This window comes from Ursus americanus, chromosome 23, assembly GCF_024610735.1.
Source record: "Ursus americanus isolate L20-20 chromosome 23, mUrsAme1.1.p, whole genome shotgun sequence".
Taxonomy (NCBI): domain Eukaryota; kingdom Metazoa; phylum Chordata; class Mammalia; order Carnivora; family Ursidae; genus Ursus; species Ursus americanus.
In genome coordinates this window covers 4,853,652-4,880,147 of record NC_142149.1, presented here as the reverse complement: position 1 = coordinate 4,880,147, position 26,496 = coordinate 4,853,652, and the positions used below count along the sequence as shown (strand labels likewise).

At 56.5% G+C, this 26,496-nt stretch overlaps 1 protein-coding gene across 3 annotated transcripts; it reads right to left on the bottom strand.

Annotated features, from left to right (window-relative positions):
* On the bottom strand, positions 1-26,490 carry MXRA7 (matrix remodeling associated 7). 3 transcript variants are annotated; one of them, XM_087854067.1, is made up of 5 exons: positions 26,188-26,490; positions 10,932-11,019; positions 7,794-7,890; positions 6,673-6,753; positions 2,414-3,741 (listed from the first exon to the last, which is right to left on the bottom strand). In XM_087854067.1, the coding sequence occupies exons 1-4, from the start codon at positions 26,452-26,454 to the stop codon at positions 6,720-6,722; spliced, it is 486 nt and encodes a 161-aa protein (XP_087710193.1). In that variant the 5' UTR covers positions 26,455-26,490; the 3' UTR covers positions 2,414-3,741; positions 6,673-6,719. The 3 variants fall into 3 exon arrangements, with proteins under 3 accessions (XP_045670171.2, XP_087710193.1, XP_087710194.1); XM_045814215.2 differs by lacking the exons at positions 2,414-3,741; positions 6,673-6,753 and adding an exon at positions 1-1,015; XM_087854068.1 differs by lacking the exon at positions 6,673-6,753.
* Between the last annotated feature and the right edge of the window lie 6 nt (positions 26,491-26,496).

Genomic DNA, 26,496 nt, shown 5'->3' with positions numbered 1-26,496 from the left:
TTCACGGTGTTGACTTAGCTTTATTTCGGCAAATACACAATATTTATAAGAACTTCATAGCTCTGTCCTCAGCAGACCCTCCCCAGCTCCGTTTGCTACGGGTGAGTGGAAGCAGGGCCCGTGCAGCACGGAGGCGCCGCTATATTCGCCTCGGCCCGCGCCGGCTGAGGCCCCAGGAGCCCCGGAGGCGTCCCAGCCACGGCCCCGTCAGGTCATTTCGGTGTTTTCCTGCATGCCGTCTGGGCAGGTGCCCTCTCCCTGCACACCCGGCCGTCTCCCCTGGAGGGCCTTCGTCTCCCTACGGGTGGGCACCGTGTCGCACCCTCGATGTCTCTCCCCAGCAGCGAGCCTCCCCTGGGTGTGTTACAAGCGCTCCAACGAGCCTCCCTCCCTTGTGGGAAGTCAGTCTCAAGCTTAAATGGGAGCAGCGGTTCGCGGGTCTCGGCTCCGATTACACTGATCTGTGCCCGCGTGGAAGCTGCGTGTTGGCTGAGGGTTGCTGCTAGAAGGACGCTCAGGCCGGGGCAGGCAGCAGCTCGCACCCCCGGGCACCGGGCCCCCTCCCCGCAGCTGGTGTGGCAAGGATTCGGGGATGCTGTGGGAAGACGGGTCACAGGTCCTGCTGCCTGGGCGTCCAGTCTAACAACGCTGCCTCCTCCTGCTGCCTCAGAAGGCTTTCTGGAAGCCTCCGTAACTGCATGGGAGGAAGTGGCAGGGGAGCATTGTCTTAGCCGACAGGTCTACCTCTGACGACAGCGATCCTGATTCCTGTAACGTGAGGCCTAAACTGTGGGAGCTGCGCGAGCCGTGCGTCATCCTCCTCTATGGCTACGTATGGGAGAGGGAAGGAGCCCGCTGACGTCCGCCGTGAGGGCCAGGGCCTGGCGGGGCGAGGGCCGTCTACATGTCGTAGAGCCGGAGCTGCTCCTGCACGTCACCTGCGGACATCTCCCCAAACGTCTCCTTGTTGTCCTTCATGAGCTTGAAGATGGCCGCCAGCTGCTCCTTCTGCACTCTGCGGGGAAGAGAGGACACAGAGGAAAAGGGTGCTCCAAGCCCACAGCGGGGGGACGCCACGCGCGCCCGGGCCTGGGGCCCCGCTCTCTCGGCTGCTGCCGTGTCTGCTTCCCAGGACAAGAAGAAAATCAAACCGAAGCGAAACCCACTCAACACCCACGAGCTCGTGTGGCGGAATGACCTCAGCTGGAAGGTTCTAAAGGCGGGATCCACGTCTTGGCTGTTCCCTGCAGGTCTGGGGAGGACCCAAGTGACCCTGTGGGTTCCCGTGCCTCTGTTTTCCCTTGGGCCCCCTTTTAGTGTTGACCTCGCACCTCCTGGGAGATAATGGGGAGAGGCCCGTTCTGTTAAGTGACTGGAGAGCGAGCCCAGGAAGAAACAGGCTCTTGACAGCCTCCGTTTAGAGGGATGAGGACAAAAACCATTACCAGGCGAGAAGTTGGGGGCGCCCGCGGAGGTGCACACGGGGGCTTGACCCAGGGGCACGGTTGGCATGGGTCTCACTGCTCAGAGGAAGGAGCGCCTTTTCCTGATGTGCACAGAGACCTTATGGCCAGCGGGGCCCTGCCCCTCCTACCACAGAACCGGCCTGCACACGCTGGGCAGCTGGGACTGACGGGAGGCTCGGCCACACCATCTGACCAGCACGGGACAACTCCCAGGAGCGCAAACATTTTGAAAGGGTGGGACAAGACTGCAGCGCAAAGCAGGGACGGTCTGGGGCTTGCTTGTTCTGCTCCATGCACGGGGCTGTCAGCAGGGCTGACTTCTGGCTTCTGTGCTGTCTCTGGGCCACCACACCCTGCGCCCCGGCCCTCTCAGCCCCTCCCTGCAGCCAGCAATGCTACAGACACAGCAGGTCCCGCGTGGCTGGGCTCTGGCATGACCTCTGGCCACCCAGAACGCTGCCAGGGTGGGGTGGGGTCCGAGCGTCTGGTCTTATGCAACAGATTCTTTCAGTGGGACCCCATACCTCCCATCCGGAAGTTGGTTTTCTGGCTACAGCAGCATCTAGAAACTGAAATATTGAAGTCCCAAATCCCAGCCTCTCTGTCACCCTGGGAATGTGATTTCTACAGTCCGTTTTCCCATCTGGAGGCGAAGGAGCCTGCCATAGGTGTTCTGTACCCTGCAGTCCGAAGACAGCACTGTGGATTGAAAGGTGTGTGTTGAGCTCCCTGGATGGAATCACATTCCCGCTGGCCCCGAGCGAACACAAATTCTCAGATATTTTTGGTGGTTGTGGCACTTGGGCATTTTTAACAGGGTGGACCTATGACTTATACTCTGCTAGAGAGTAACAGGCACCAGTATGAGAGAGAGCTCAAATTTTAATGGGTTCAAAGATTATTTCTTAAAAACAAAGCAAAACTGAAAAAACACACAATAACCAAGATCATCTACTCAACGTTTATTGGGCTGAACACAGGCTGAATATACAGATCCAAGCTGCCAGGAGTACGTGAGGCTTGGTGCCTACAAGCCACGTGCAGGAAGATTCCAGACAACTAACTAGTTAGATAACGGACCTGGAGAGAGTCGCCTGCTTACTGTATCAGTAAGATCCCAGCCTGGACACGGCTGTTATTGCTGTGTGGGGACATGTGTGGCGACAAGGGTACATCTGCTTGTCACGCGGCTGGCCCACTATTGCCCGATCTGCACTACACCCTAATCCTAAGCCTTTAGGCCCAGAGAAGGGCACTGGGAACGTAACATGCCCTAGGGGTTGGCATCCCGGCCTTCTTCTCAAACGGACAAATTTTTTCTATAAACTTACTGCTTTAAAAAAATGTTTTAGCCAACACATCTAAAAGCTGCAGATTAGTTTGCTATAGTATAAATATTGCCCAATATAAAATTCCAAGAAACGGATCTGGGACTGATCTCATTACCTGGTGAAATCCTGACTTCTCTGCGGCACCTTCTAGGAAACGGCATAGTCAAGAAATCTGTTTCAAGCAGACTATTCTTACTGCTCCCACCAAAGCGAAGGTGGAGACTCGGCTGAGCCAGTAAGAGCATCAGTGAAAAGGCCTCGGAGCCGCAGAGGCCTGGCTTCCGGCCTCCTCTACCTGAGGGTCTAGAGCTGGTGCTGGTTCCCTGCGGTGGGGCCATCAGACTGGTGTCCCCCAGGGGGACCCGCAACACCCAAGCCCGCCAGACAGAAAGAGGGCAGTGGGCCCCCAGGGGAAGGAGGGCCGTCCACCATCCCTGAGGCAGCTAACGGACAGGAGCTTTGCCTCGGCTGCCTGCAATGCCTCAGAGTCTCTCACGGTTTGGCTCCAGTGAAGGGAAAGGCCAGTGGGTGGCTGGGTGGGGGGCACTGGAATGAAGCTGGTTTTAAATGACACTGGTGGTTTTAAATGACACGGTGGTTTTAAAATGACAAGGTGGCTGTCGCTGGTGACATCACAGGGGTGAAGGGTGAGTCGAGAGCATAAGAAAAACCAAAGTCTACGAAACCCTTGCTTAAACAAGCTAATCCGCACCAACGGGGAGGAACACCTCTACCCCGGGGCCCAAGGCACTCCCGGCACCCTCCCCGCCGAGGGACAGGTCCTGATGGAGGGTCTGGGTCCCAGCGGATTTATGCAGGCCAGAGGCACCTGGGAGCCTGCACGGCTCCGCTCTGGGGATTTCCATTTTATCTCTCAAGCTTTTTAGATGCCAAAAGAAAAGCCTTTAGCAGGAGGCTAAGGATAACTTCATTATTCTTCAGTTCTGTAAAGAGAAATAGGAAGAAAAGATCATTTATTTTACTTCTTCCATCTAACAAGTATTGTGGGGGAGGAACTGGGGAACGGGGATGAGGAGAAGGGTGTTTGGGATTGCAGACGCCAGGCTGGACACTGGTTTCTCAGACACGGTGCAGTTTGCTTTTCGTCACCTGCAGCAGGACACTATGTTCCCTAGAGCTGGCCCGACCCGGCACAGGACCTCAGCAGCCTGCCGCATCCCATTCTGAGTCCGGAGTCCGTGAGGCATTTAGTTAGGCCGGGAGGACCCTACTGCTCGGCCCGTGGGCAGGGCGGACCGTAGGTCAGATACTGGGCGCCTCTGATCTTTGGCTGTGTGCCTCACTGGGGCCATCCCGTCACGCTCGACTGTTTTGTCCCCCTGGGGACACTGGCACACTAGGGATGCTTGCCCACCTTTTCTAAAGGACACCCAGAAGCACACAGACTCCACAGGGGCTCTGACTTTGTCCCTCCGGCGCCCTCTTCTGGAGTCAGAGTCACGCGCGTTTCTAGACATTGACACCGGCAAATCCTTCGTGGACTCACCAGGTTGCAGACAGCAGAATATCCCACAGCCTGGGTTCTCCACTCCCCCCTGCCTGTTATGCCGTACAAAACACCTTCCACCAGAGTCGTGTCCCCTTCCAGAAAGGTCAGGACATTCTGAGGACCTTCAGAAGGGAGTGGGTGCTGGGGTCCCAGGTTCCCGCCTATCCGAGCCAGCCTGGGCCACTTTGCTCTGGACCAGAAGGTGGGAACAGATGGCGTACAAGGACAGGAGTGGGCAGGGGTGCTTTTTCTTTTTCCTGCCAAGCTCGCTGGCTTCGCTAGCTCTGGGAGCCGGAGGAGCAGTGGGCAGCCTGCAAGCCCACTGTCCCAGCCACACTGAAGCTGGATGTGGCACCTCCCAGAGAGACTGCGCTGGGAACGCACACCCCAGCAGCCAGGCATGGCAACGCCAAGGATGCCGTGAGCCCTGAGCCCCAGGAGAAGCCTCGGAGGAGGGGGCAGGCCGTGACAGAGCAGGGTCCTCCTGGGGCAGCAGCCAGCTCTGGATCTGTAAACCTGACCACTTTCTGCCCCTTGGGCAGAAGGAAGCTGACCTGTGAGCAGTTCCAAGGATGGGAAGGTCCATTTAAACACGCAGAGGAACGATCTGGGCTCTTGATTTTAGCCCTGCTTCCTAAGTGCTGTGCCCTGAAAATTTGTAAAGTGACGCTTTAGGGGATGCTGGCTCATGTGACCACTAAGGACTTGGGCTCTGCATACGACTGTTCTGTTGGCTGTGTTGATAAATTTAAAGTCAGGGACTTGCAGCATTTTTTTCGTTAACTAGCTTGCAAGTCAGCTGGGACCCCGAGGGCCAGGAAAGGGATTAGAAACAGGCAGAGTTTGGTCGGAAAGAATCTGACAGGCAAAGAATAGAGCACACTTCACTGGCCCGCAGTTTTAGTGGTTTGACGATAATGTGCATGTTCTTTTTCATACTGGAATCCCAGGGCCGTTTCCTAGACTCAGCGGGGACCAGAACGAACTTGCACCCGCCAGCTCTCCCGGGCCACAGGGGAACCACAGGAACTGCCGTGCTGGAGACGAAGAGACAGAGCCGAACTCGTCAGCCTCTGCAACCCCAAGCATCACCACGAGAGGGACAGAAGCAGCTGCAAGAGGGGTGCGAGTCAAGGGGCCCCATGCAGTGCCACGTGGGCTGGCCGCATGCAGGGGCAGGAGGCAGCAGGCAGACGGCACAGGCAGACGCGTGCAGCAGCCACGGGGAGCATGCTGGGGAAGGGCAGGGGTGAAAATGAGCGTGAACTCCAGCTCCACCCTGAGCGAGGACCGAGTTTAAGTGCCTCAAAGTCCACCAGCCCCTCCTTCTCCACCTGGGGCACAGGCCTGCAGATGAGGAGGGAAGATCTCCTCCTTCACCCCAAGAGCAGCCCTGGGGCACGGTCTCCGCCCCACGGAATAGCCAAGTGCGTGAGAGGCCCCACAACCCTGTCGGGAAAGACCCTCTGCCCCCCACGCGGCCGATGCAGAGTCGGCTGTCTAAACATAACAGAGAAGAGACTTTCCCTCCCTCTTCCTGAGGTCCTGGCTCGGAGCCCAGTGACAGTGGCCATCTGACCCCGCAGCCTGAGGCCTGGCATCCGTCCCCTAACTGTCTGTCCTTCCTGTTCCAGTGACTCCTCACGTCCACCAGGAGCACCTGCCCGAGCCCAAGGAATCAGGCCTGTCCTGACCGCAGCTCCGTCCACAGGGACCTTTGCGGGACCCCAAGCGCATCCAGCCCTCCCCATCCTTAATCCAGAGGCTGCGAATATTTTCGGTAAAGGGCCCGATTCTGACTCTTCTGGGCCCTGTGGGCCACGCGGCTCTCTTGCAACTTCTCACTCCGGTCACAGTGGCGCGGAAGCCACCACAGACCACGGGAAAACAAGAGTGGCCGTGTTCCAGTCACAGTGAGCTTACTGACCAGGGCTGCAGTTGGCCACCCCTTCCTGACCCGGAAAACCTGCCTGTCCCACCACTCGGGAGCACAGGGGTTTTTTGCCACACGAGGCTTTCTTCTTAGGGCGGGCCGAAGCGGCAGGGCGACACCCAGCGGTCCCAGAGGGGGACGACAGTTCAGCCCCAGCCTCACAAGGGGGCGCTAGCTCCCCACCAGCTGGTCCGTGAGGCCCACCAGGAACTTAGGTCCACTGGGTCCCAGAACTCTGCAGCCCTGGGAGGGGGGCGGTCACACAGCATCTCCCGTGCTGGCGAAGAAAGAGGCCACTCGGTGCATGGAATGTATCAACTGGTTATGAAGGTGGCGGAGGAGGGGAGGGCTCGACCGTGTCAGTCACGTTGAGGACACATCAACAGACAGGAGGGGGGATGCACCACTGGTCTAAGAAGTCAATCTCCTTACCAAAAGGATTTGCAAGACTATGTGTGGTTCAGGACCTAAGGAACTTGCTACAGGGAAGTGAGGTCAGAGGTCAGCTCAATCCTGAAATATAAAGGCAGCAAACCAGATCACACCCAGAGGCAGTGTCGCCAGCACCGAGGGGTGGCTCCCCTGGAGGCCACCTTCCCCTGCTCCCAGTCTTCCTCAGGCTGGGCCTGCCACCACCCCTCCACCCCAGGGGAAGAGCCTTCCAGGCCAGGTTTGGAAGAGCTGGTGACAGTTGCGGGAGGGGAAATGGGGATCCTCATGGGCAAAGCAGCTTCTGACTTTGGAGGGACCCTGGGTGGTGTGGCCAGCGGCAATGAAAGAGTGGCTGAGTTATGCATTCGAATAAGCCCTCCTGTCCTCTGTGACCCTAGAACCCCCCCCTGGGCTCCCGTTTAGACTCCTGCTTGAACCGGAGCACGGCTGGCTCCAGGCCGGCCGGAGGCGTGCAGGAGACAGCTGGACTGGGGGTCTGACCACCGGTTCCCTCCCCAGCTGTCCTGCTGCTTCCAGAGTGTTCCTCAGCACCCTAGCGGCATGGAGGGAGGCCCACGGGTGTGCAGTGGGTGTCCGGCGGGGGCGGGGGCCCGATTCTAAAGCTGAGAAGCTAGGCAGCTGCAGCTGTGGGAGCTCCGTGGAGCAGAACAGATAGGAACCGACCGCAGACGCCAGGCTGGGAGGGGCCGGAGGGGCAGGAGAGGAGGGGAGGGGAGCTGCCGAATGGATGAGCAGGAAGAATTGCGCCCTGTCCCGAAGTGATAGATTGGTTTTGTCATGAACTCTCTGGGTGAGGGAGCGGTCTGCTCCAGGCTCTTCCCTGGCGTCTAGCTTCTCCCTTTTCAGTGGGGGCGAGGGGCAGGGGAGGGACTCTGCGGCCCTCCCCTCCTCCCCAGCTATGCCGGAGCACCCCAAAGGGACTGTCTTCAGGGGAAACCGAGCCTGGCTGAACAGAGCCAGGACAGGAAAGAGCCCCTAAACAGAAAATGGGGGAGTGGCAGTGGGTTGGGGCAGCGGTTTGCCGCAGGCTCGCCCTGTCTCCTGGCACCCGAGCGCAGGGGCAGGACAGTCAGGGCTCGCGGGTGCTGTGTGGTCCCTACCTCTGCTCTTCCTCCAGCTCCTCTTTGGTCATCATCTTCTTGTACTGGTTTCCCCGCAGCTTCCCGGGGCTGTATTTAAAGGAGAAGACCTCTCCCCCTGCAGAGAGGAGACTCGGTCAGAGCTGGCGCGAGGGTCTGAGTGCTGGGGGCCTCCCCCAGACTCCGGGTCCTCTTCCCCTTTTGTTAGTTTCAAAAGGGCCATCTCCCCCCCAATGCCCACACAGGTGCTGCCAGGCCTCAGAGAGGAAGCCATGCCCTTAAGTGGTCCTTCAGCCCAGCAGGTGTAGGGCAGACAGCCCCCCGCCACCCCCGGGGACAAAGACTCAACGGCTTATCTTGTCTAATTCCCATGAAGGCCTAAAGAATTGAGTAAGGGAAATGCGGAGGCCCGCAAATCACCCTCCCACACAGATACGGTCCTTCTCGGTTCTCTGGAGAGTTTACTTCTCTGTCACTCCAACGTCCGGAATCTCAAACACCTCCGCATCCTGCCCCGGGCCACCCTGACCTCCAGCTGGCAGCTGTCCCCGTTTGATCACACAGGCTGATGTGGGCCCAGGGGGAGGAAAATGCCTCGGGCCCTCGGATTCGGCTTCTCTCTGGGCTGAAGGAAGAAGGCTCTGGATGCAAATTCAGAACCCAAATGTGATGTGATGGGGGCCGTGCTCTCTCCAAAACCTCGCCCAGGAGGAGGACGCTGGCGGGCTCCACAGCCCTCCTGTGGCCCCCTCACCCTGGCCAGCTGCCCAGGGGCTGAAGCCTTGCCTTAGGAAGAAGTGACTACATTTGTACAAGGATTCCTTTGCTCTTCATTCTTTCTGCAAATATTTAGTGAGCACTCTGCTAGGGGCTGGGGCCTTAGCAGTGAAGAAAACACACAGCAAGCAAAGACAAGTCAAATACAGTTTAGTTGGTCATGAGTGCTCTGCAGAAAGGACAGGGGAGTGGGAGGCAGGGCGGGGGCCGCTTGAAGTTTCATGGGGGTGGGGTGGGGGTGGCATCAGGGAGGGTTTTACAGACGGTAGTTGAGGGAGTGCGGTGAGTTGAGCCCTGCGGTGTCCGGGGAGACAGGTGCAGCAAAGAGAGGAGGCCAGTGGCACTGGATGGTAGAGAGGGGCCAGGTCATCATTGGGGCGGGGGGGGGGGGAGTCTTGGTTCATCCTCCAGGTGAGATGGGGCTTTGCGCAGAGACAGGGGAATCCATTCCCACCCCTCCTCACTGGGGACCCCAGCCCCCATGGGCCGGCTCTTCCTCCAGGCTGAGCTGAGCTCAGGCTGACAAGCAAAGGCTGGACAGGACCATTCCTTGTGGGCCCACAGAATCAGGAGCTTCCAACAGCACCGGGTGTGCACTGCCTGCATCTGGGGGTCTGGGTACTTTGCTGAGTAATTCAGAGCTGCTGTCTGAGGGGCCTGGGTCCCTGGTGATCAGGAAAGCCGGAAAAGCCTGCCAGAGGGGCGGGATCACACAGAGGCTACGGCCTCAGGATGAGCTCACAAGCAACGCTCGATTCTGGACCTCAGGAAGAGGCAACAGACAAAGAAAACCAATCAACCTCAACATCAAGGTCATTGTGTTGCTATGTTTTAGAAAAATAAAACATAAAAAATTCTGCCAGCTGGGTACGGCTCAAGGTTTTCATTCATGGGGCAGGTCTGATGAGTCTGATGTTTTCCGGGCCAGGCAGGACGACTAGAAAAGGATTTCACCTAATCACATCATGTGTGGTGTACCAAGGGGTACACAGTCGCATCTAATTTTGCTAGACCGGGAGGTTTCGATGTGAGGGCCTCCTGGGAGCAGGACTTCCTCCTGCAGCCTTCTGTGAATCACCAGGTCGCTTAGGGAGGGCGTCTGAGCGACACTAATCAATTAGCCCCAGAGCTGAGCTGCTCACTGCAGAGGGGCTGGGGGCCTGTTCCTCTTATCCTCCGACAGCTGCGGCCATAAACCTCCCCTCCCTCACCCTGTCAGAGCTGGCAGGAGGTGGCGGGGGGATGGGGGATGTCCAGGAGGCAGCAGTCAGATAAGGAGGGGGGCCCGTGACAAGGCACAGGGCTGGCTGTAAGGCTGGTGAGCCTCCCCTTGTCCTGGCCAGGGGCCTCTGGCTCCGGCCCCTTCCTGTGTCCCGGAGTCGCAAACAGGATCCTGACTTCCAGCATCCCTGCAGCTGCCTGGGGCCACAAGGCAGGGACACAGGGCCACAGTTCCCGTGCGTCTCTAACCTGCAGATGACGGAGGAGAACCAACCGCGCCAAGGAGAGCAGGTCCCCCTGACCCGCCTCCGCAGCTGCCCGCCCTTCCCTGCTCCTCTGAGGCAGTACCAACAGAAGCCGCAGCCCTGTGGGGCCTCAGGGGAGGAGCTGTGGGCCCCCCCCCCCAGCGCTGCCCTGCTGCCGGCCCACACGCCCATACCAGCCGCGGTCACGGCATTCCTGCAACCCACTCTTTCCACTGCCCCTGCCAGCCGTCGGTCACGGCAACAGTTTGGCTTTTTAAAAAAATGATGAACTATTTCAAACATACACAGAAGTACAAGTAATAAGCCCTCCATGTACTTTCCACATAGATTTAACAAATGTTGACATGTTGCTTTCGTTTGTTTTTAAGAAATAAAACACGACAGACCCAGCAGACACGCAGACCACGTGTGGTTCTGTCTCTGTCTGTCTGGGGCACTGGCCCCTGTGGGTGCCCAGGGCAAAGCCTCCGCCCTCCACCCAGTCAGGTTCGAAGTGGCCAGTTTTCTTAATGCTCCCCGTCACTCCGGCTCCCTTCTCCTGGCCGGCCAGAGTCTGATGGCAGGGAAGTCCGGCCAGTTAGCCCGAGCTGCTCAGACATCTCCTCCCCTGGGGCCTCCATTGTGCAGAACACCTGGGCAGCGGCGCTGTGAGCGGCTTCCGTCTCCATCAGATAGATTGGGAGACGTTTGGCGAGAAACCGAAATGCACAAGCAGTGACAGGAGGGGAGCTAGGAGGCAGGGCAGGAAATGGAAGGTCGGAGTGCTCGGTTTACTGGCGAGATGGGCCTTCCGTGTTTGAAGACAACTCACAGTTTAGAGACAGGAAAGTGGGGACAGAAAGAGCAGAAGCGACAGGGCCAGGGGCGTGCGGCCTGGAGGCTGGGTCTCACTCACCATCCTCTTCCTCAGGCCCTGCTTGGGGTGGGCCCTCCTGGCCATCCTGCTCCTGGTCCTGGTCCTGGTCCTGGTCCTGCTCCTGGTCCTGCAAGACAAGGAGAGAGTCAGCCCCGGGCGCCCGGAGCTTGAGACGGTTCACACGGATACGGTCATCCAGGTGTCTGACTCCTTGGTGAAAGGCACCTGACTCTGGGGCCGCGGTCAACCAGCGGGGGGAGTCCGTATGACCTCTGTGCAAACGCTGTGTGGCCAAGATGACAATGGGGAGGCTGTGGGCCGAGGAGCTGTGCTTCTGACCTTTGAAACTCAGTCCCTTTACCCTTTCCGGGTGGGTGCCTGTCAAAGACTTTGGATGCCATTTTGGTAATGGGACTGGGGACTCCCACGATCCACCACCCCCACCCCCCTGCCCTGCCCCTGCTCCAGTGAGTAGAACGAAAGGCACGAGAGGATGGCTGGCGGGCGTCACAGAGGAGCGGCGCTCGCGGGCGCAGACTCCATCCCTGCCTCCTGGCACCTCGTTTCAACCCCTAACGGTTTCCATGTCCATCTTTCCAAAATTGGAGCTCCGCCTCCTTCAGGCCCGGCGCTCTCCCACGAATGGACTCAATAAACAGATGGCTGGAAGGAGTGTCCCAAGATGGCCTTCTTGGGAGGAAGGAGTGACTTCAACTTGCAGGAATGCTGGGGGGGACCAGGATGCGCCCATCCTCCAGCTACAGGGATTTTAGGGCAGTGGGGACACGCGGCCCAGGGGACTGCGGAGGGAAGCCGGCGGGCAAATACGGACATACCCCCCGGTTTAGAGAGGGAAGCACGCACAGGAGGAAGCCGCCCGCGGCGGAGAGGGCAGCACGCCCAGGCCTTTGGCACGCGGCTCCCAGGGCAGGAGCACGGAGCGGCTGGCGGCAGGCTCCCTCACAGAGCAGAGCGAGCAGAGCTGGCCTGCAAGTTTGCACAAGCCCAACAGCCGGTCATGAGTGGCAAACCCCGAAGGGCCGAGTTTCCTGTGACTTTCTCGGTCTCAGGACCACACAAAATGCAGCCAGGAGGAGCTGGGCGGGAGGCAGGAGCAGGACTTCTGCTCAGCACCACCGAGAGGGGAGCCGTGCTGCCCGGAGCACCGTTGGTCAGTACGTGGGGCTTGTCCAAATGCCCCCCTCTCACCCCCGGTTTTGCACAGGAAAACGTCTTTGTGGCTGTGGAGATTGGGGCAGGACTCTTCGGGGGAGGCAGGAAAAGGAGACAACCCTTTGACCCAGCAAACCCACTTCTAGGGATCTGCTCTGGACGGGAAAATCATCTGTTCAGGTTTTCATGCAAGAACTCTGCTTGTGTGAAGCAGAAAACACGCCAAACTGGAAACAAGGAAATGTTCATCCTTAGAGTTAAATATCTTACAGTTAAATAGATTTGGTTAACCACAATATTAACGGGTTAAATATATCACGGTGTGCACACGCCACGCAACACTGGGCTTTAAAAAAGAGGCAACCATACAAACTGATGTGAGAAATGCATCAGGGTCAATTACCAAGGGGAAAAACAAGAGGCTGCACAGTGTGAGAGGGGCAATCTTCTTGCTGTAAATAAAGATGGAAATGCACATACATGCTCATCAACGCTGAGGAAAGGTTTTCTGGAAGGACCCGCAAGGCACCCTTAGCAGTGATTACCTTTGGGGGTGAGGACCATGGGGGGAGGGGATACCGCTGGGGGAGAGACAGGCCTTCTGTGTTCATCTGATACATTTCAGTATATTTGGATTTTCTAATAAGATGCATGAATATGCATTAATTACTCCTAACATATTTTGAAAATGCTACACAGGGGTCTCTGAACTGTGAAATCTGATTTTTTTTTCTTTTTTTAAAGGAAGAGTAAAAGAAAAAAAGAGACACAAACAGCCATTAACCCATTCAGGGCTGGACCCCAGAAATCAGCCCAATATCGAGACTGGAGAGGAGGCTGATTCTCCCATTATGTGTGAGGGACACCAAGAAAAAAGAGAAATAAGCACAGTCCCTTCCTCAAGGAACTCATGATCCAGTCGGGAAGACATCTACACAAATAGTTGCTGTCCAGAGCGGAGGCAGACCCCACCATCCCAAAGGGACACAGTGAAGGGTGGCCTGCCAACACTGGCCTGGAGAGAGGCTGGTATACATTTGAATCTTGCACTTGACTTCTGAAGTGTGCTGTTTCTTAAACCGTACTTGTGATCCCGTTGGCAGGTTGGAAAGCAATTTAGAGGTTGCTACTGATATTTTTTTTAAATGTGCAACCCAGGGGCACCTGGGTGGCTCAGTGGGTTAACCGGCTGCCTTCAGCTCAGGTCATGATCCCAGGGTCCTGGGATCGAGCCCCGCATTGGGCTCTCTGCTCAGCGGGGAGCCTGCTTCCCCCTCACCCTCTGCCCCTCCTCCAGCTTATGCTCTTTCTCACTCTCTGTCTCTCAAATAAATAAAAATAAAATCTAAAAAAATAAAAATGTGCAACCCAAGTCTTAGTGTCATTTTCAGCTTTAATAATTTCAGAAGCATAAATGCTATAAACATACCCAAAAATGACCTTGGAAAGGTTATTTACATTTTAAATATATTGATGTTTCTCATTCAAATTCATGTAATTATCCCAGTCCAGTGCTAGACATGCCTCTAGTTGATTTTCTTTTCGCTCTTTTTTTAAAGATTTTATTTTTTTGTCAGAGAGAGAGCACAAGCAGGGGGAGTGGCAGAGGGAGAGGGAGAAGCAGGCTCCCTGCTGAGCAAGGAGGCCAATGTGGGGCTCGATCCCAGGACCCCGAGATCATGACCTGAGCCGAAGGCAGAAGCTTAACTGAGCCACCCAGGTGCCCCATTTTTTAAAAAAGATTTTATTTATTTATTTGAGAGAGAGAACACAAGGAGGGGGAGAGGCAGAGGGACAGGGAGAAGCAGGCTCCCCACTGAGCAGGGAGCCTGATGCTGGGCTCGATCCCAGGACCCTGAGATCATGATCTGAGCTGACGTTAGCCGCTTAACCGACTGAGCCCCCCAGGAGCCCCTCTAGTTGATTTTCAAACTTCAAAAACATATTCATGGCCCAAGGTTCACCGACCGGGGGATTGCCTTTGTGATTCGAGCCTGTCGATTTTACGAGGATTTGATGCGTACCTGACCGCCTGGACATGACTTTAGGGAGGCTGACCAGCTCACCAAGGTGCCGTGGGAGAGGACTCGTCCACCTGCCCACCCAGCCAGACTCCCGCTCGCACAGAGAATTAAAATGGAGAACTCGGCATTCAAATGTCAGGAAGCTAAGTAGACGAGGAATTTACATAGTAAATACTCAGCGGATGTGTGCTGTAGCTTCGTAGCATTTATACTTCTCAAGCTATTAAAACCTAAAACTGCACTAAAGCTTTGGGGGTACCCCCGTATCCCGGAATTAAATGAAAGGTAAATAATGTTACGTGTGTGGTAGACAGAGATACCGTTTTATAAAATTTCTGGCATGCTGTGGCTTTATATACAGGGATGCAATTTAAAACAGACTTTTTACTGGAGACTTCATGAAGTCCGGAAAGCAGTGCTGGACTGGTCACTTACTGTTTTCTGTCTGTGCAGAAATCTCCTTCCTTTGGAAGATGCCTCTTGAAGCCCGTGGGCCCGGTGGGCAGTCAAAACCCCTCCCATAATAGACCAGCTTGCAGGTGGGACCCATGGCCCAACTCTGCTGGGGGAGAAGGAAGCTCTGGTCCTCGAGCTGTGAGCCTGGGCCTGTGGGTGGAGAGGCCCTTGGCTGTGGTTGTCCCGGAGGTCGCTCCACCCCCACCTTTCCCGGTTCTGTGCAAGCTGACCGAGCCGAGTGGCTGTCACCCCGTCACCATCTGCTCACACTCCACTTTGCAAGCCCAGAGCAGGTCAGGTCCTCGCGGGGAGGGCTGCCCATGTCGGATACCAGTGGCGCAGCCGCTGAGGGCTGGGCGGTGGCGGGGGGTTCCCACAGCGCTGCAGGGAGCAGCCCCAGCCCGCAGGCTTCTCTAGGTTACCTTGTGAGCTTTGAGATGACATCCCCATCCTGGGAAGGAGTCCATGATTGAACAAAACAAAACACTGTTTGTTGCATTTTGCTTGTATTTTATAAAAAACGTGTACACGACAGAAAAACGGAAGTGGTGATACCGGTAATAAGATGGGCGGGTCCCGTACAAAGTGCGCATGGGACAAAGACGGCCATCCTTCTGGACGTGGTGGCCCTTCGGCCTCCCTCCAGGGCTCCCTGCCTGCAGATGGGGAACTGTGTGGGTGACAGCGAAGGAGGGCAATACGGCACAAGCACGAAATGCTGGAGCGTGAGCCGTCAGTAAGGGCTGTACCTCTGTGCCGTCCTTCCTACAGCACGTCCCACCTTCCATCCTGCTTTGGCACGTGCAGTTCTGAAGGTATGTTTTCTGGAAGCATCTAAGCCACATGGTAGAGGGGCCCCGAGGAGGGCAGCTCGGCTGAGTCTAAGGAGTCGGGCGAGGCCCCAGAGGGGACGCATCTCGGCTTTTGCAAGGACTTGCTGGAGTTTGGTGTGGCTGCAGGAGATCGCGGGGGTCAGGAAGCAGGGCTCCGACCCGGGCAATCTTATAGGGGACAAAGCAACGAGGGGCCCCCGCGGCTTTTAAATGGGGAGAAACGGGAGGAGACCGGCATTTTTGGAGCAGGAAGTGGAATGGCGTGGCGAGGGCAAGATTGGAGGCAGGAAGAACTCCAAGAAGGGGGTTCAAAGCACAGGTGAGAGATGTCGGGCCTGAACCGAGAGGTGAAGGGACTCTGGCCCCCAGCTCAGTGTTTGTTGAATGAATCAGCAAAGGACTGGCTGCCTCTGGCTGAAGGCAATCCCCTGGGGTTCTCGTTCTCGAGGTCTGAGTCCCACCCTTGGGCTTGCTTCCCCACATAGCTGGGCTAGGACCACGCCTGGGGCCGCACAACCCGACAGAGCTCAGAGTGCCGACTGCAAGCCAGCGAGAGGCCATCCCTGTGGGTTTCTGGTCAACGCCCTTGGTCCCACGCGTGCTGCATGGTACCCGTGTGTTGTGGGCTGAACTGTGTCCCTCCCCACATTCATATGTTGAGGTCCAAACTGCGAGTATCTCAGACTGTGACTGCATTTGGAGAGAGAGCCTTTGAAGAAGGAATTAAGTTAAAATGAGGCCGATGAGGGTGGGTCCCAACCCAATCTGACTGGTGTCCCTTTAAGAGGAAATCTGTAAGAAAGGACACACGCAAGAGACCCCGGGGTGCGTGTGCTCATGGAAAGACCCCGTGAGGACGCGGCGAGAAGGCGGCACCTGCACACCAGGGACAGAGGCCTTGGGAGCGAGCGGCCCTGCCCGCGCCGGGACCTCACAGTTCTGGAGAAAATACACGTCTGTGTTTCAAGCCGCCCAGTCTGTGGTACGTCGTTACGGCAGCCCCAGCAAACCGACACACCGTGCTCTAATGGAAGTAAATCAGTTTCGTGACAGCTGTGAATTGGCGACGCCCTCTGGGACAGACAGCTGGTGTCATCCTGGCTGGTCCCCAAAGCAGTCTCGGGCTGGGACCCAACCCCCTCACCTCACTGACCAGAGTCCCGGCATTCCACGACTGGATGGATAGAGCCCACGGTTTAACTTCACATGTCCCGGGACACTTCTCCAATCCAACCTTTTCCTCCAGCGGAGGGATGGCTCGGCGGCGGGGTGGGGGGGGAGGCAAAGCACAGGGACCAGGGTCTCCCGGAGGCTGAGGAGGGAGGCTTCTCGGAGCCAGTGTGAGCCTGCAGGCAGCACATTGCCATTTATGGCTGCCCTGGCTGATCCAAGCCCGATGCGCAGCGCTGAAGCAGAGGAGGAAGAGAGAGAGACCGAGAGAGAGAGAGACAGAGACAGAGACAGAGACGGGGGGGGGGGGCGGTGAGGACGAGGCAGACACACAGAGAGAAACAGTCATCTTTCTGTCTGCCCCAGGACATGGTTCTGCCCTGGGGTCCTGCACTCAGGACTCAGGACCTGCTGGGACTGTGTGACCAGCCACCAGAGCTGACTCGGGCTGTGGCTACAACAAGCCCCGCGGTCAATCCAGGCTGATTGTGTAGGACCACAGGTCCACTTCCACGGGGATGCCTGTCCCTCCCTCCCCTGCAGTAGCCAGCACGGAGAGCGGGAAGCGAGGCGAGGGCGAGCACGATTCCCCATGCACTTCTCCGCAGCCTGGGTCAGGCCCATCCCCGGCAGCACGTCTGCAGAAGGTTTCCAAGGCGGGCACCGAGACCAGGCAGGGCGCGGGGGCTGCCTCCCGGCTCCCACCGCAGGCAGAGCGGGTCTGACAAGGCTCCCCGCCTCCCAGAAAGATTCCATTAGGTAATCGGGCTGTTCATCTCCTGCATTCAGGGGGGAGCAGCCGCGGGCCAACAGAGAGCGCAGAGCTGGCGCCAGCTCCCAGAGCGCCCGTGCTGGGTGGGGAGGGCAGGCCGGCAGAGGTCACGGCTCTCTCCGCCCTCGAGTCTAAACAGCTCAGCCACGGCGCGCCTCAGTGACAGCTCCAGGCAGAGGACGCCCGGGCCAACACTCTAAATCCATAGTTGCAGCTGGATAAGGCACATCCCCGGAGACAATGAACTGACGTCTTATCCTCAACTGGCCCCTCTCATCAGTTTTTCTCTGTGGTCACAGCATCTTTGACACTTTGTCACGGCCTGGGAATGGTGATCCAAGGCTGTGGGTTCCTTTCCACTTCTCAACCGCCACCATCCCCTCGAACAGGCCCTGGGATTCACCCTCATTCTCCATGCTCCTGCCAATCACTCGGGGCCCCACACGGCACCGTGTCCTTGACTTCACTCTCCTCCAACTCATTTGCTCTGAGAACATCTTCAAATGCCAGCTTTATGATGTTTTTTTTCCCACTAAAACCCTAAAATCACCACGGCTGTGCTCAATTCAAATAATCCCCAGTCTCTGAGGTTCTCCTGCTTCCAGAGGCAGTGAGGTCAGTCTGTAACGCTTACTGGGAAGTGCTCTCCTCTCCTGCCTTTGGGGGGGGGGGGGTGTGTGTGTGCCATGGGAGGGTGGGCAGGAACTTGGGGTCACCCTTGGAACCAAGGCCTTGGGCACACGGTCTGCCCTTCTCCATTCACCTCTAAGTGCTCGTCCTTCCTCTGTGTGCGTGGGGTCCTCTGAGGTCACAGGATCTGGGAAGAATGGTTTTCAGCTTGGGTTTTTGTCCTGGCCTCGGCAGGCAGAGCCCTGGAGCTCCGTGGGGAGGACAGAAGGGACTGCTGTAAGGAGGGAGGCGGGAATAGAGGGGCCAAGACTCCCCCCCCCACCAACACACACACACAGAGCAGTTCTGCTTTCCCTTTACACACTGGACTTCCATCTAAGATTGAAGAAGAAAAATGGTATCTAGTACTTTAAAAAATGTGAGAAAACCACTGATCTAATGTGGCTTTGACCCAAGACAAAACCCTAGCTGATAAAACCTTTGATAAATTACCAGTTATCCAGTCTCTGAACACTTCTAGCCTCGGGGAGCGCACTACCTTACAGAGCAGTCTGCCCCTTTGGGGCATGACACACGGCTCTAGCGAACGCAGACAACACGCGAGGCCCTGGGTGGGAGGCCTGGGGCATGAAGAGAAATGGCCTTGGCCTGCTGCCCAGGACAGTGCTACGAGGAGGCAGCATTTGCCTTGTGGCAGGGGCTGCCAGTGTTCCTTCTCTTCGTTGTTCTTGAAGCTATCGCATTCAACAAGCACGTACTGGGTGCTGCTGTGTGTTGAGCCTGCTGTAACAGCTGCGGACGTGGCCGTGAACGTGGCAGACCAGGCCCATTCTCCTGAGCCGACATTCTGCTGGGCAGACAATGGACACGGACATAAAGGACGACCCAGACCACATGGAGTGCCGTGAAGAAAGCCAGAGAGGGGGCGTGCTGAAGTAGGGGTCGGGGGACACAGACGCTAGAAAGGTGAAGACGAACCATCGTCTGGAAGTCTGGGCCAGGAGGGGTCTGCCAGGCAGAGTGAAGAGCAAATCCCAGGCTCCAGCTGAGGTGTAGGCCTGGTGTGTGTGAGCTCGGGGACGCGACGGAGGGAGTGCGGGGACAGCGGGGACCAGAGGCAGAGCCGGCCACGGGGACCGTGCTGAGAGTTCGGAATTGATTCTGCCTGTGACAGGAGCCACCGCAGGGCTTGGGGCAGGAGAGTCTGGGGTGTGGTTTCCATGTGATAAAGATGGTGTCCGCTGCTGGGTGGAACGTGGGCGGCAGGCTGGAGGTGGGGGGAGCCACTGGGAGGGAACAGCACAGCCCAGGTGAACCGTGGACCACAGTAGCAGCCAGGAAGGTGGAGAGGACAGCCTAAAAACAGGAGGTATTCTGCAGACAGAGGTGACAGGACTTGCTGATGGAGGGACTTCAGGCCGGAAAATAAGAAAACAAGGATGTTGTGTGGGCTTTCAGCCTGAGCAGCTCCGGGGGCCCGTGGAGGAATTCCAAGCAGATGACCAAGAACAGTGGGGGCAGGGAGGGGCCGAGGGCAGAAGTCAAGAACTCTTAACAGACACAGTGGTCTCAGGGGCTCACTGGACAACCTCGGGCAAGCGTTGAGGAGGTAGCCGGCCACCTGGGGTCAAGTTCAAGGAGAGGCTGGGCATCATCAGCTATTGATCAGGGGGATGACGGTAGGCAGCATGTTCTGGAAGACAGGTCTAGAAGTGAGTTCTCCAGTTGATATGGGCATGAGCTTTTCCAGCATAGACAAAGAACAAAGGACGAATACTGGACTGACTCATGAGGCAGGGCTCGGGGAGAGGGGGAGGGTGGTAGATTGAGATCTAGAGTTCAGGGCCCAGCACACAATGCCCCGGGGCAGGGAGGAGCCGGGCTGCGGAGCGGGAGTTCAACCAGCCAGACTAAAACGGCCATCCTGGACTCCGACCTCATATCCCAAATGAGGGCACATTCATAAGCCCCACACACACACTCTGGCTCAGATGGCCAAGCATGCCAGATCCAATCCTATCAGATTAACAGTTTTTGGCATTGTTCCTACAAAGAGGATTTGGAGGGCAACAAAAGCTTCATAAAAAAAAAAAAAAAAAAAAAACCACCCAGGGGCAGAAATGCCCATTTTCCCCTTATCAGCAAAGATGAGGCAGAATTTTTGTGTCTACATTTGGGGGGGGGGACAGGCGATAAACAGAGACGCTTGAGCGCAGGGAGGAGAGCTCGTGGACTGACACAACCAGAACGAGAGGGGTGGGAGGAAATGAAACCACTCTGCTGGGGACCAACCAGGCTGAAGAACTTTGACCAGGACCAACTTTAAAGATCGTAACAGAAGACAGGGGTTTTGTGTTTAAAGTCTCTAAGGAGGCCTCAACCGCCGGCACAGGAACTGGTGAGACGTCATGAAAAATAAAGATAAGAATGGTTTGACCCTGGAGTAGGGTTTACTGATCTTCACAGGACACCACTGGGCTGGAGGTCTTTGCTAGTCTTGGGATCGATCTCAGAATGAGTCGTCGGCACATAGGCAACCGGCCAGGAGAAACACTAGTCATACCAAGGTCACAGAATTAGGTTCTTGCTGAGAACATGCCCAGGGTTGTCTCAACCAGAGGTCGGCCGGACAGAGTTAACAATGAGTGCAAGGAGTTCTTACTTGCAAATGCTAGACACGGGCTCACACATGCACACTCCTCCCCCCCACAGGCCACGAAACAGGAGCTGGTAACTGGCGAGCAGATGACCATGCATCGCTAAGAGCTCTAGGAGAGATCCCAAGTGGTTTTAGTTCAACCCCTTCCATGTGGGGAAACGGAGGCCAGAAGTTATAGGACTTCCCCCAAGTCCTATGGCTATTCAGAGGCAAAACTATTAGGTGAACAAGTACCATGAATTCTCACACTGGGTTTCCTTAGCGCCCGTTACTGTCATTTGTTCTTTAGCCACTGTGGCCAGGAGGACGTGACCGATCCTTCTCCCTCCGGGGCAGGAGGGCAGGAACAGCCCGCTGCAGTGTCCCAGACCTCCTTCGTGGCTCGGACGGAGCAGCAGGACGGTCAGCAAGCCGCTCCGTCCGTGCAGGGCACCCCTTAGAGGAGGTTTCTGAGCCCCATCAAAGTCCTGCTTCATTCATCTGTCCCTATCAGTGGCCAAGCGAGTGTGGTCGGACTCAGGTTGTTCCAGAAATGCCTGAGCCACCAGGGATTGGGCATTTCTCAGGAAGCACATCCGCCCATGGTCTCCGGTCGTCTCAGCCCTCCCACACTGTGGCTGAGGCCGACGGTCTGGGAAAGAACGGGGCCACAGAGACTGTCGGAAAGGGCGCACGCGCTGTGCTTCCTTTCTAACCCTCCAAAGCTAGGCAGCTTTTTTCTTAAGATACGTTCCTTAAAAATTTACTACTTCCCACTGAGTAGAAATTCTAACCGACAGCTACATTTTCTGTGTGCCAACAAGACTATCTCTGGAAGGAAGAACAAAGTTTAGCCATTAGGAAAGTCCACGGACTTCTTTCTCACATGGAAAAAAACCTGTGAGCTGGAATGACTGCCTAAAAGACGCTCTTGCACTACCGAACACTGAACTCTTGTTCGCAGCTCTGGGCACCGTCCTCTGTTCGGGGGTGTTCAAAACTGTCATTACTGTGAACACACTGTTTCATGATCTGCACTTTTCCTTACTTAGTTCTACCAGCTTGCTAAGTAATCCAACGTCCTAATTAATGAACATTTGGACTATTTCCAGTTTCCTCCCCAGCAAACCACTAGACCTGTCATAGACTCCCCAAATTCATATGCTGAAGCCCTAAGCCCCAGTGTGATGGTATTTGGGGGGGGGCTTTGGAGGTAATTAGGGTTACATGAGGTCCAGAGAGTGGGGCCCCGAGGGTGGAATTATTGTTCTTATAAGAAGAGGAAGAGACCAGAGAGCTCCCTCTCCACCATGTGCAGACACAGCCAGAAGGCGGTTGTCCGCCAGCCAGGAAGCGGGCTCTTACTGGGAACTGAATCGGCCGGCACCTTGATCTTGGACTTGCCAACCTCCAGAGCTGTAAGAAATAAATGTCTACTGTTTAAGTCTCCCAGTCTGTGGTATTTTGTCATAGCAGCCTGAGCTGACTGAGACAAGATTCCAAAGTGATATGAACAACTGCCAAGTATCTATTTGGCCCTCCGCTAGCTGGCTTCTGTGTTTTTGTTAAGAGAACAGAAAGCGGGGCCATGTTGACATCATGAAGGTCGGGACAGATGATGGGGGAGGGGATTCGCTTGCTCCTAAATCATTCTGTGGCCTCTGCAGGGGGTGGGGGGCACAGGGGCACACCTGTGGTGACGAAGATGGTGAGGGTAGGGGACACAGCATGGACCTAACAGCAGGGTAACTTCAGAAGATGAACCAGCGGGGAGCCTGGGTGGCTCAGTTGGTTAAGCGTCTGCTTTCGGCTCAGGTCCTGATCTCAGGGTCCTGGGACTGAGTCCTGCATCAGGCTCCTTGCTCAGCGGGGAGCCTGCGTCTCCCTCTGCCTGCCGCTCTCCCTGCTTGTGTGCTCCCTCTCTCTCTCTTTCTGACAAATGAATAAATAAAACCTTAAAAAAAAAGGTGAACCAGGCCCCAGCTCCTCAGTGAGGGCAGCCGGAGGAGACTGTGCAGTCCAATCAGACACCACCACCCGAGTGTCTGAAAAACCAAGCCCTTTCCTGAGAAAATCCCCCACTGGGTTTCTTTTTTCCAACACCGTATTTTTTTTCCAGTACAATTAAAACGCAGTGTTATAAAACTTTCAGGTGTACAATATAATGATTCAACAATTCTATACATTTCTCAGTGTTCATCGCGGTAAGTGTGCTCTCCAACACTGTATTTTGGGGAATTCCAAACCCACAGAAAAATCAGAAGAATTAAACAATGAACACTCATACACCGCTCACCTAGATTCACCGATTATTAACATTTTGCCATCTTTCCATTCTCTCCTGTGCGCGTATATGTGTAACTATTAGAATTGTGACAAGTCATCCCTAAATGTTTGGCATGCATCTTCATTCTTATTTTATTTTATTTTTTAAGATTTTATTTATTTGTCAGAGAGAGGAAGACCACAAGTAGGGGAGCGGCAGGCAGAGGGAGAAGTACGCCTCCTGCTAAGCAAGGAGCCTGACGACGTGGGACTTGATCACAGGACCCTGGGATCATGACCTGGGCTGAAGGCAGACGCTTAACCGATTGAGTCATCCCGGTGTCCCAGGCATGCATCTGCCTAAGAACAAGGACATGTTTCTACATAATCACAATGTCAGCATGACAGGCAAGAAATTGAGCATCGATGCAATAAAATGATCTAATAAGCCGTTCATTTGAAACATCTTCCAGTTATCTGCAAGATGCTCTTTATAGCTCCCCACCCCCACCCCAATCCAGAATCCAATCAAGGATCAGGCATCGCATTTGTCTGTTTTGTCTCTTTAGTCTTGAGTGGAGATGAGTCTCCCTGCCTGTTCTGTGTTTGGTGACGTTTTCCTGACTCCATGGCCGAGCAGAGCGAGGACCCAAGTGCCCAGAAGCCTGAGTTCTGGCACGGACGTAACTCTAGTACTATTCGGGTGACCCTTGACCTTCACCTTGACCACTGTTTGGGAATCCTATGACATAGCCTTGCTGGAATCCACACCTCCATTTGATAAGAAGCCCAGCCATCCTAAAATTGCAACCTACACCTCAGCCCCGCAAAGCACTGTTTCCAGGCCTTAAAAGGACCAACTCTTATTTGTGACCTTGTTCGCCGCGATTCTTTGTGAGGGTGCGGCATGCCTGTCATGCTTCCTCCGCTGCCCACCCCTACACTCACCCCTAGGAGACATGACAAGACAGAGGTTCTAATAATAGAGCTCTGCCCTCTGCCTGGCCTCCCTGTCCCGGCCGGCTGATCACCCCCCATTTCTTTAGTGGCTGCCCGGTGTCTCAGCCCATCACTCTACTTTCCCACCCAGCTCCGCCGGGCCGCTTCCCCGTGACCTATAGCCGCAGTGGGAGGCTGCTTCCCTGGGCTCCGATCCTTCTCAACAATCAGCTTTGTGAATCAGAGGCAGCAGCTGCCCTGGGCCTCCCGGGCCTGGCAGGGCAGGAAGATGATTGGATTAGAAGCACCATGAGTGAGGCAAGGTGGCTGCTCCGCCCCCCACCCCCACCCCCACCCGGCCTCATTTCCCCAGGGTCCTTCTCCCGCTCTCCGGGCCCACAATATGATAATCAGATCTTGAAAATGCCCCAGTCCGTACGCAATTTCTTAGCAGTTTCTTCCAGGGCTAATGCCACCACTGGGAAGGCAGAGCAGGGGACAGCGATATGTGTCCCCTCCCCCAGCACCTGACCCCAAGGCCTGAGGCACAGTCATGATTTAGTGTTTGCCAGCTGGAGTTGAGGGGGGCTCGTGCAGCAACTCAGCAAGGCTTAGGGATCTGAACCCACACGGGCAGGGCAAGAGCCCTGAGTGAGGAAACTGACTTCGAGGGAACCCTTACATTGGGATCATCTCGGGACAGGATGTCGCACAGGCAGGACAGACACAAGGCTCAGCTCTCAGAGTCATGGGGCAGCTGCCCCGCAGGTGAACCTCTATGATGTGTTTTGTCCTCCAAAGCGCCCCCTCAGCCCCGCAGGACGAGCATTTTCTTGACAGAGGCACACTATGTTCTGGTTGAGCTGGACCAACGACTCTGAACCCACCCCGCCGGGATCTCGGATCTCGGATTGCTGAGGGCTCTCAGCCCGTGCAGAAAGCTCTCTCAGAGGTGCTGTCACCCAGAGAATCAAGACACAACTGAGCGCCACTGACAGGCGTTGCGAACTTCCGTCTAGAACTTGCTGCTGGGGGATAAAGGGCCCTGTGTAAGCTGTAGGAGCGGGGCTGGCTGAGAGCTAGGAGCAGGCTGAGAATGGCCCATAGGTCTCTCCTGTGCCCAGGAGCCTGTGAGTGCAGAAAGAATCCCAAAGATGGGAGCCAACCTAACACATCAGCACAGGTCCGAAACTCTTCCTGCCATCATCACAGGTGAGGTTGGCAAGAGCAGCTGGGCCTCCATTAAAGCGGAGTCTCTGTCCTCCCCGGGGGGAATACAACAGCCCTCCCCAGGCTGGTGAGAATCCGCTCTCCTGACACAATTAGTCACCCACTTGTCAAACAACGCGCCTGCTCAGAGGGGTCCGGCACACTTACTCAGCAAAGAGAAACGCCTTGGCCCAGCCTCACTGCCTTCTCCCCTCAAGGGCTCTCTTCAGTGTAAACCATTGCGTCCAGCAAAATTCAAAAGGGCACTGCAGATACACTGACGGGGCACCCAAGCAGCTTGCTCACGGCTTCTACTGTTCCAGCCACCCTCCCATGCAGGAAGAGGGGCTTGGGAGTAAGAGCAAGGCATTCTGATCCTCCTGATTCAGGGTCAAGGTTGCCGAAATCCTGGCAATGTGTCTGTCTCATGCCTGGCAAGTAGGTTTCCAATGTAAAGAGACGCACTGGAAAAAGTGTGTGGGGCTGGTGGGATGAGCGCACATCTCTCTGGATGTCCTGAAGCAAGGCGTGTAGTCAGGACAGAGCTGATGGACCGCAGGGAGTGGGCTTGGGGCAGAACAGGAGGGCTGGTTTTGTGGGTTTGGGGGTGCTAGGCTGTGCTGTAGGAGGGCTTTATCTCACTCCTCCACTCCATCCGGGCCAGGCTTATCTGCAAGCCCAGGGGAGATGTGCCAAAGCATGTGTGCAGTTTGAAAACGACAATAGAAATGACTGCATTTGTGCAAGGCGTCTTCTTTCGGCCCCGCCCTATGCGCTTCCCAACCGAGACCTCACTGGCTCTGGAGTCTGGATTTCACATTGGCTTAACAAGAAAAATCAGCTTTTTTTTTTTAAACTATGACTATTTTTTCGTTATCGAGACAACTCTCATTATTGCGGACCTTGAAATAAGCCACATGCACGTGGATCCGGGAAGCCCTGGGCCGGAGGGGTGCGGGGCGAGGGGTGGGTGTGACCCGAGCCGGGGGGGGGGGGGGGGGGGGGAGGGAGCGGGGGCCGGGAAGTGGAACGCCAGAACACACTACACAACTCCGACAGGCTGGGCGCTCGCCGACACTTGGGGGGGGGGGGGGGATGGCGAGTTTGCTCTGCGCTCCCGGGGGGAGAGGGGGAGGCGGGCCCCGGGGTGGGGAAGGGGCGTCCGGGGGGGTGGTCGGGTCCGTACCTGTCTGGCCTCGGCGGCCTGCTCCTCCGCCACCGCCGGCGCCGCCTCGCGCTCCCCCGGCCCCTCGAGCTCCCCCGGGCTCTCCGGCGCGGCGGCCGGCTCTGGAGCGCAGGGGCCGGGCGCTGCGGGGGTCTCGGGGGCCTTGGCCGGGGGCACGGGCTCCGGGCTCGCGGTCGCCCCGCGCCGCACCAGCAGCCAGGCGAGCAGCAGCGCCAGCGCCGTGGCCAGCACCGGCAGCGCGGCCAGCAGCTCGGCCGGCGCCTCCATCGCGCCGCGGCCGCCCGAGTGCCCGCCCGCGGGGACCCCGAG

Coding starts and splice junctions, on each gene's coding strand:
- MXRA7 (XM_045814215.2), bottom strand. CDS start 26,454: ATGGAGGCGCCGGCCGAGCTGCTGGCCGCGCTGCCGGTGCTGGCCACG. Junction 7,891..10,931: donor AGGGCCTGAGGAAGAGGATG/GTGAGTGAGACC, acceptor TCCTCTCTGCAG/GGGGAGAGGTCTTCTCCTTT. Junction 1,016..7,793: donor GAGCTGGAGGAAGAGCAGAG/GTAGGGACCACA, acceptor TCTTCCCCGCAG/AGTGCAGAAGGAGCAGCTGG.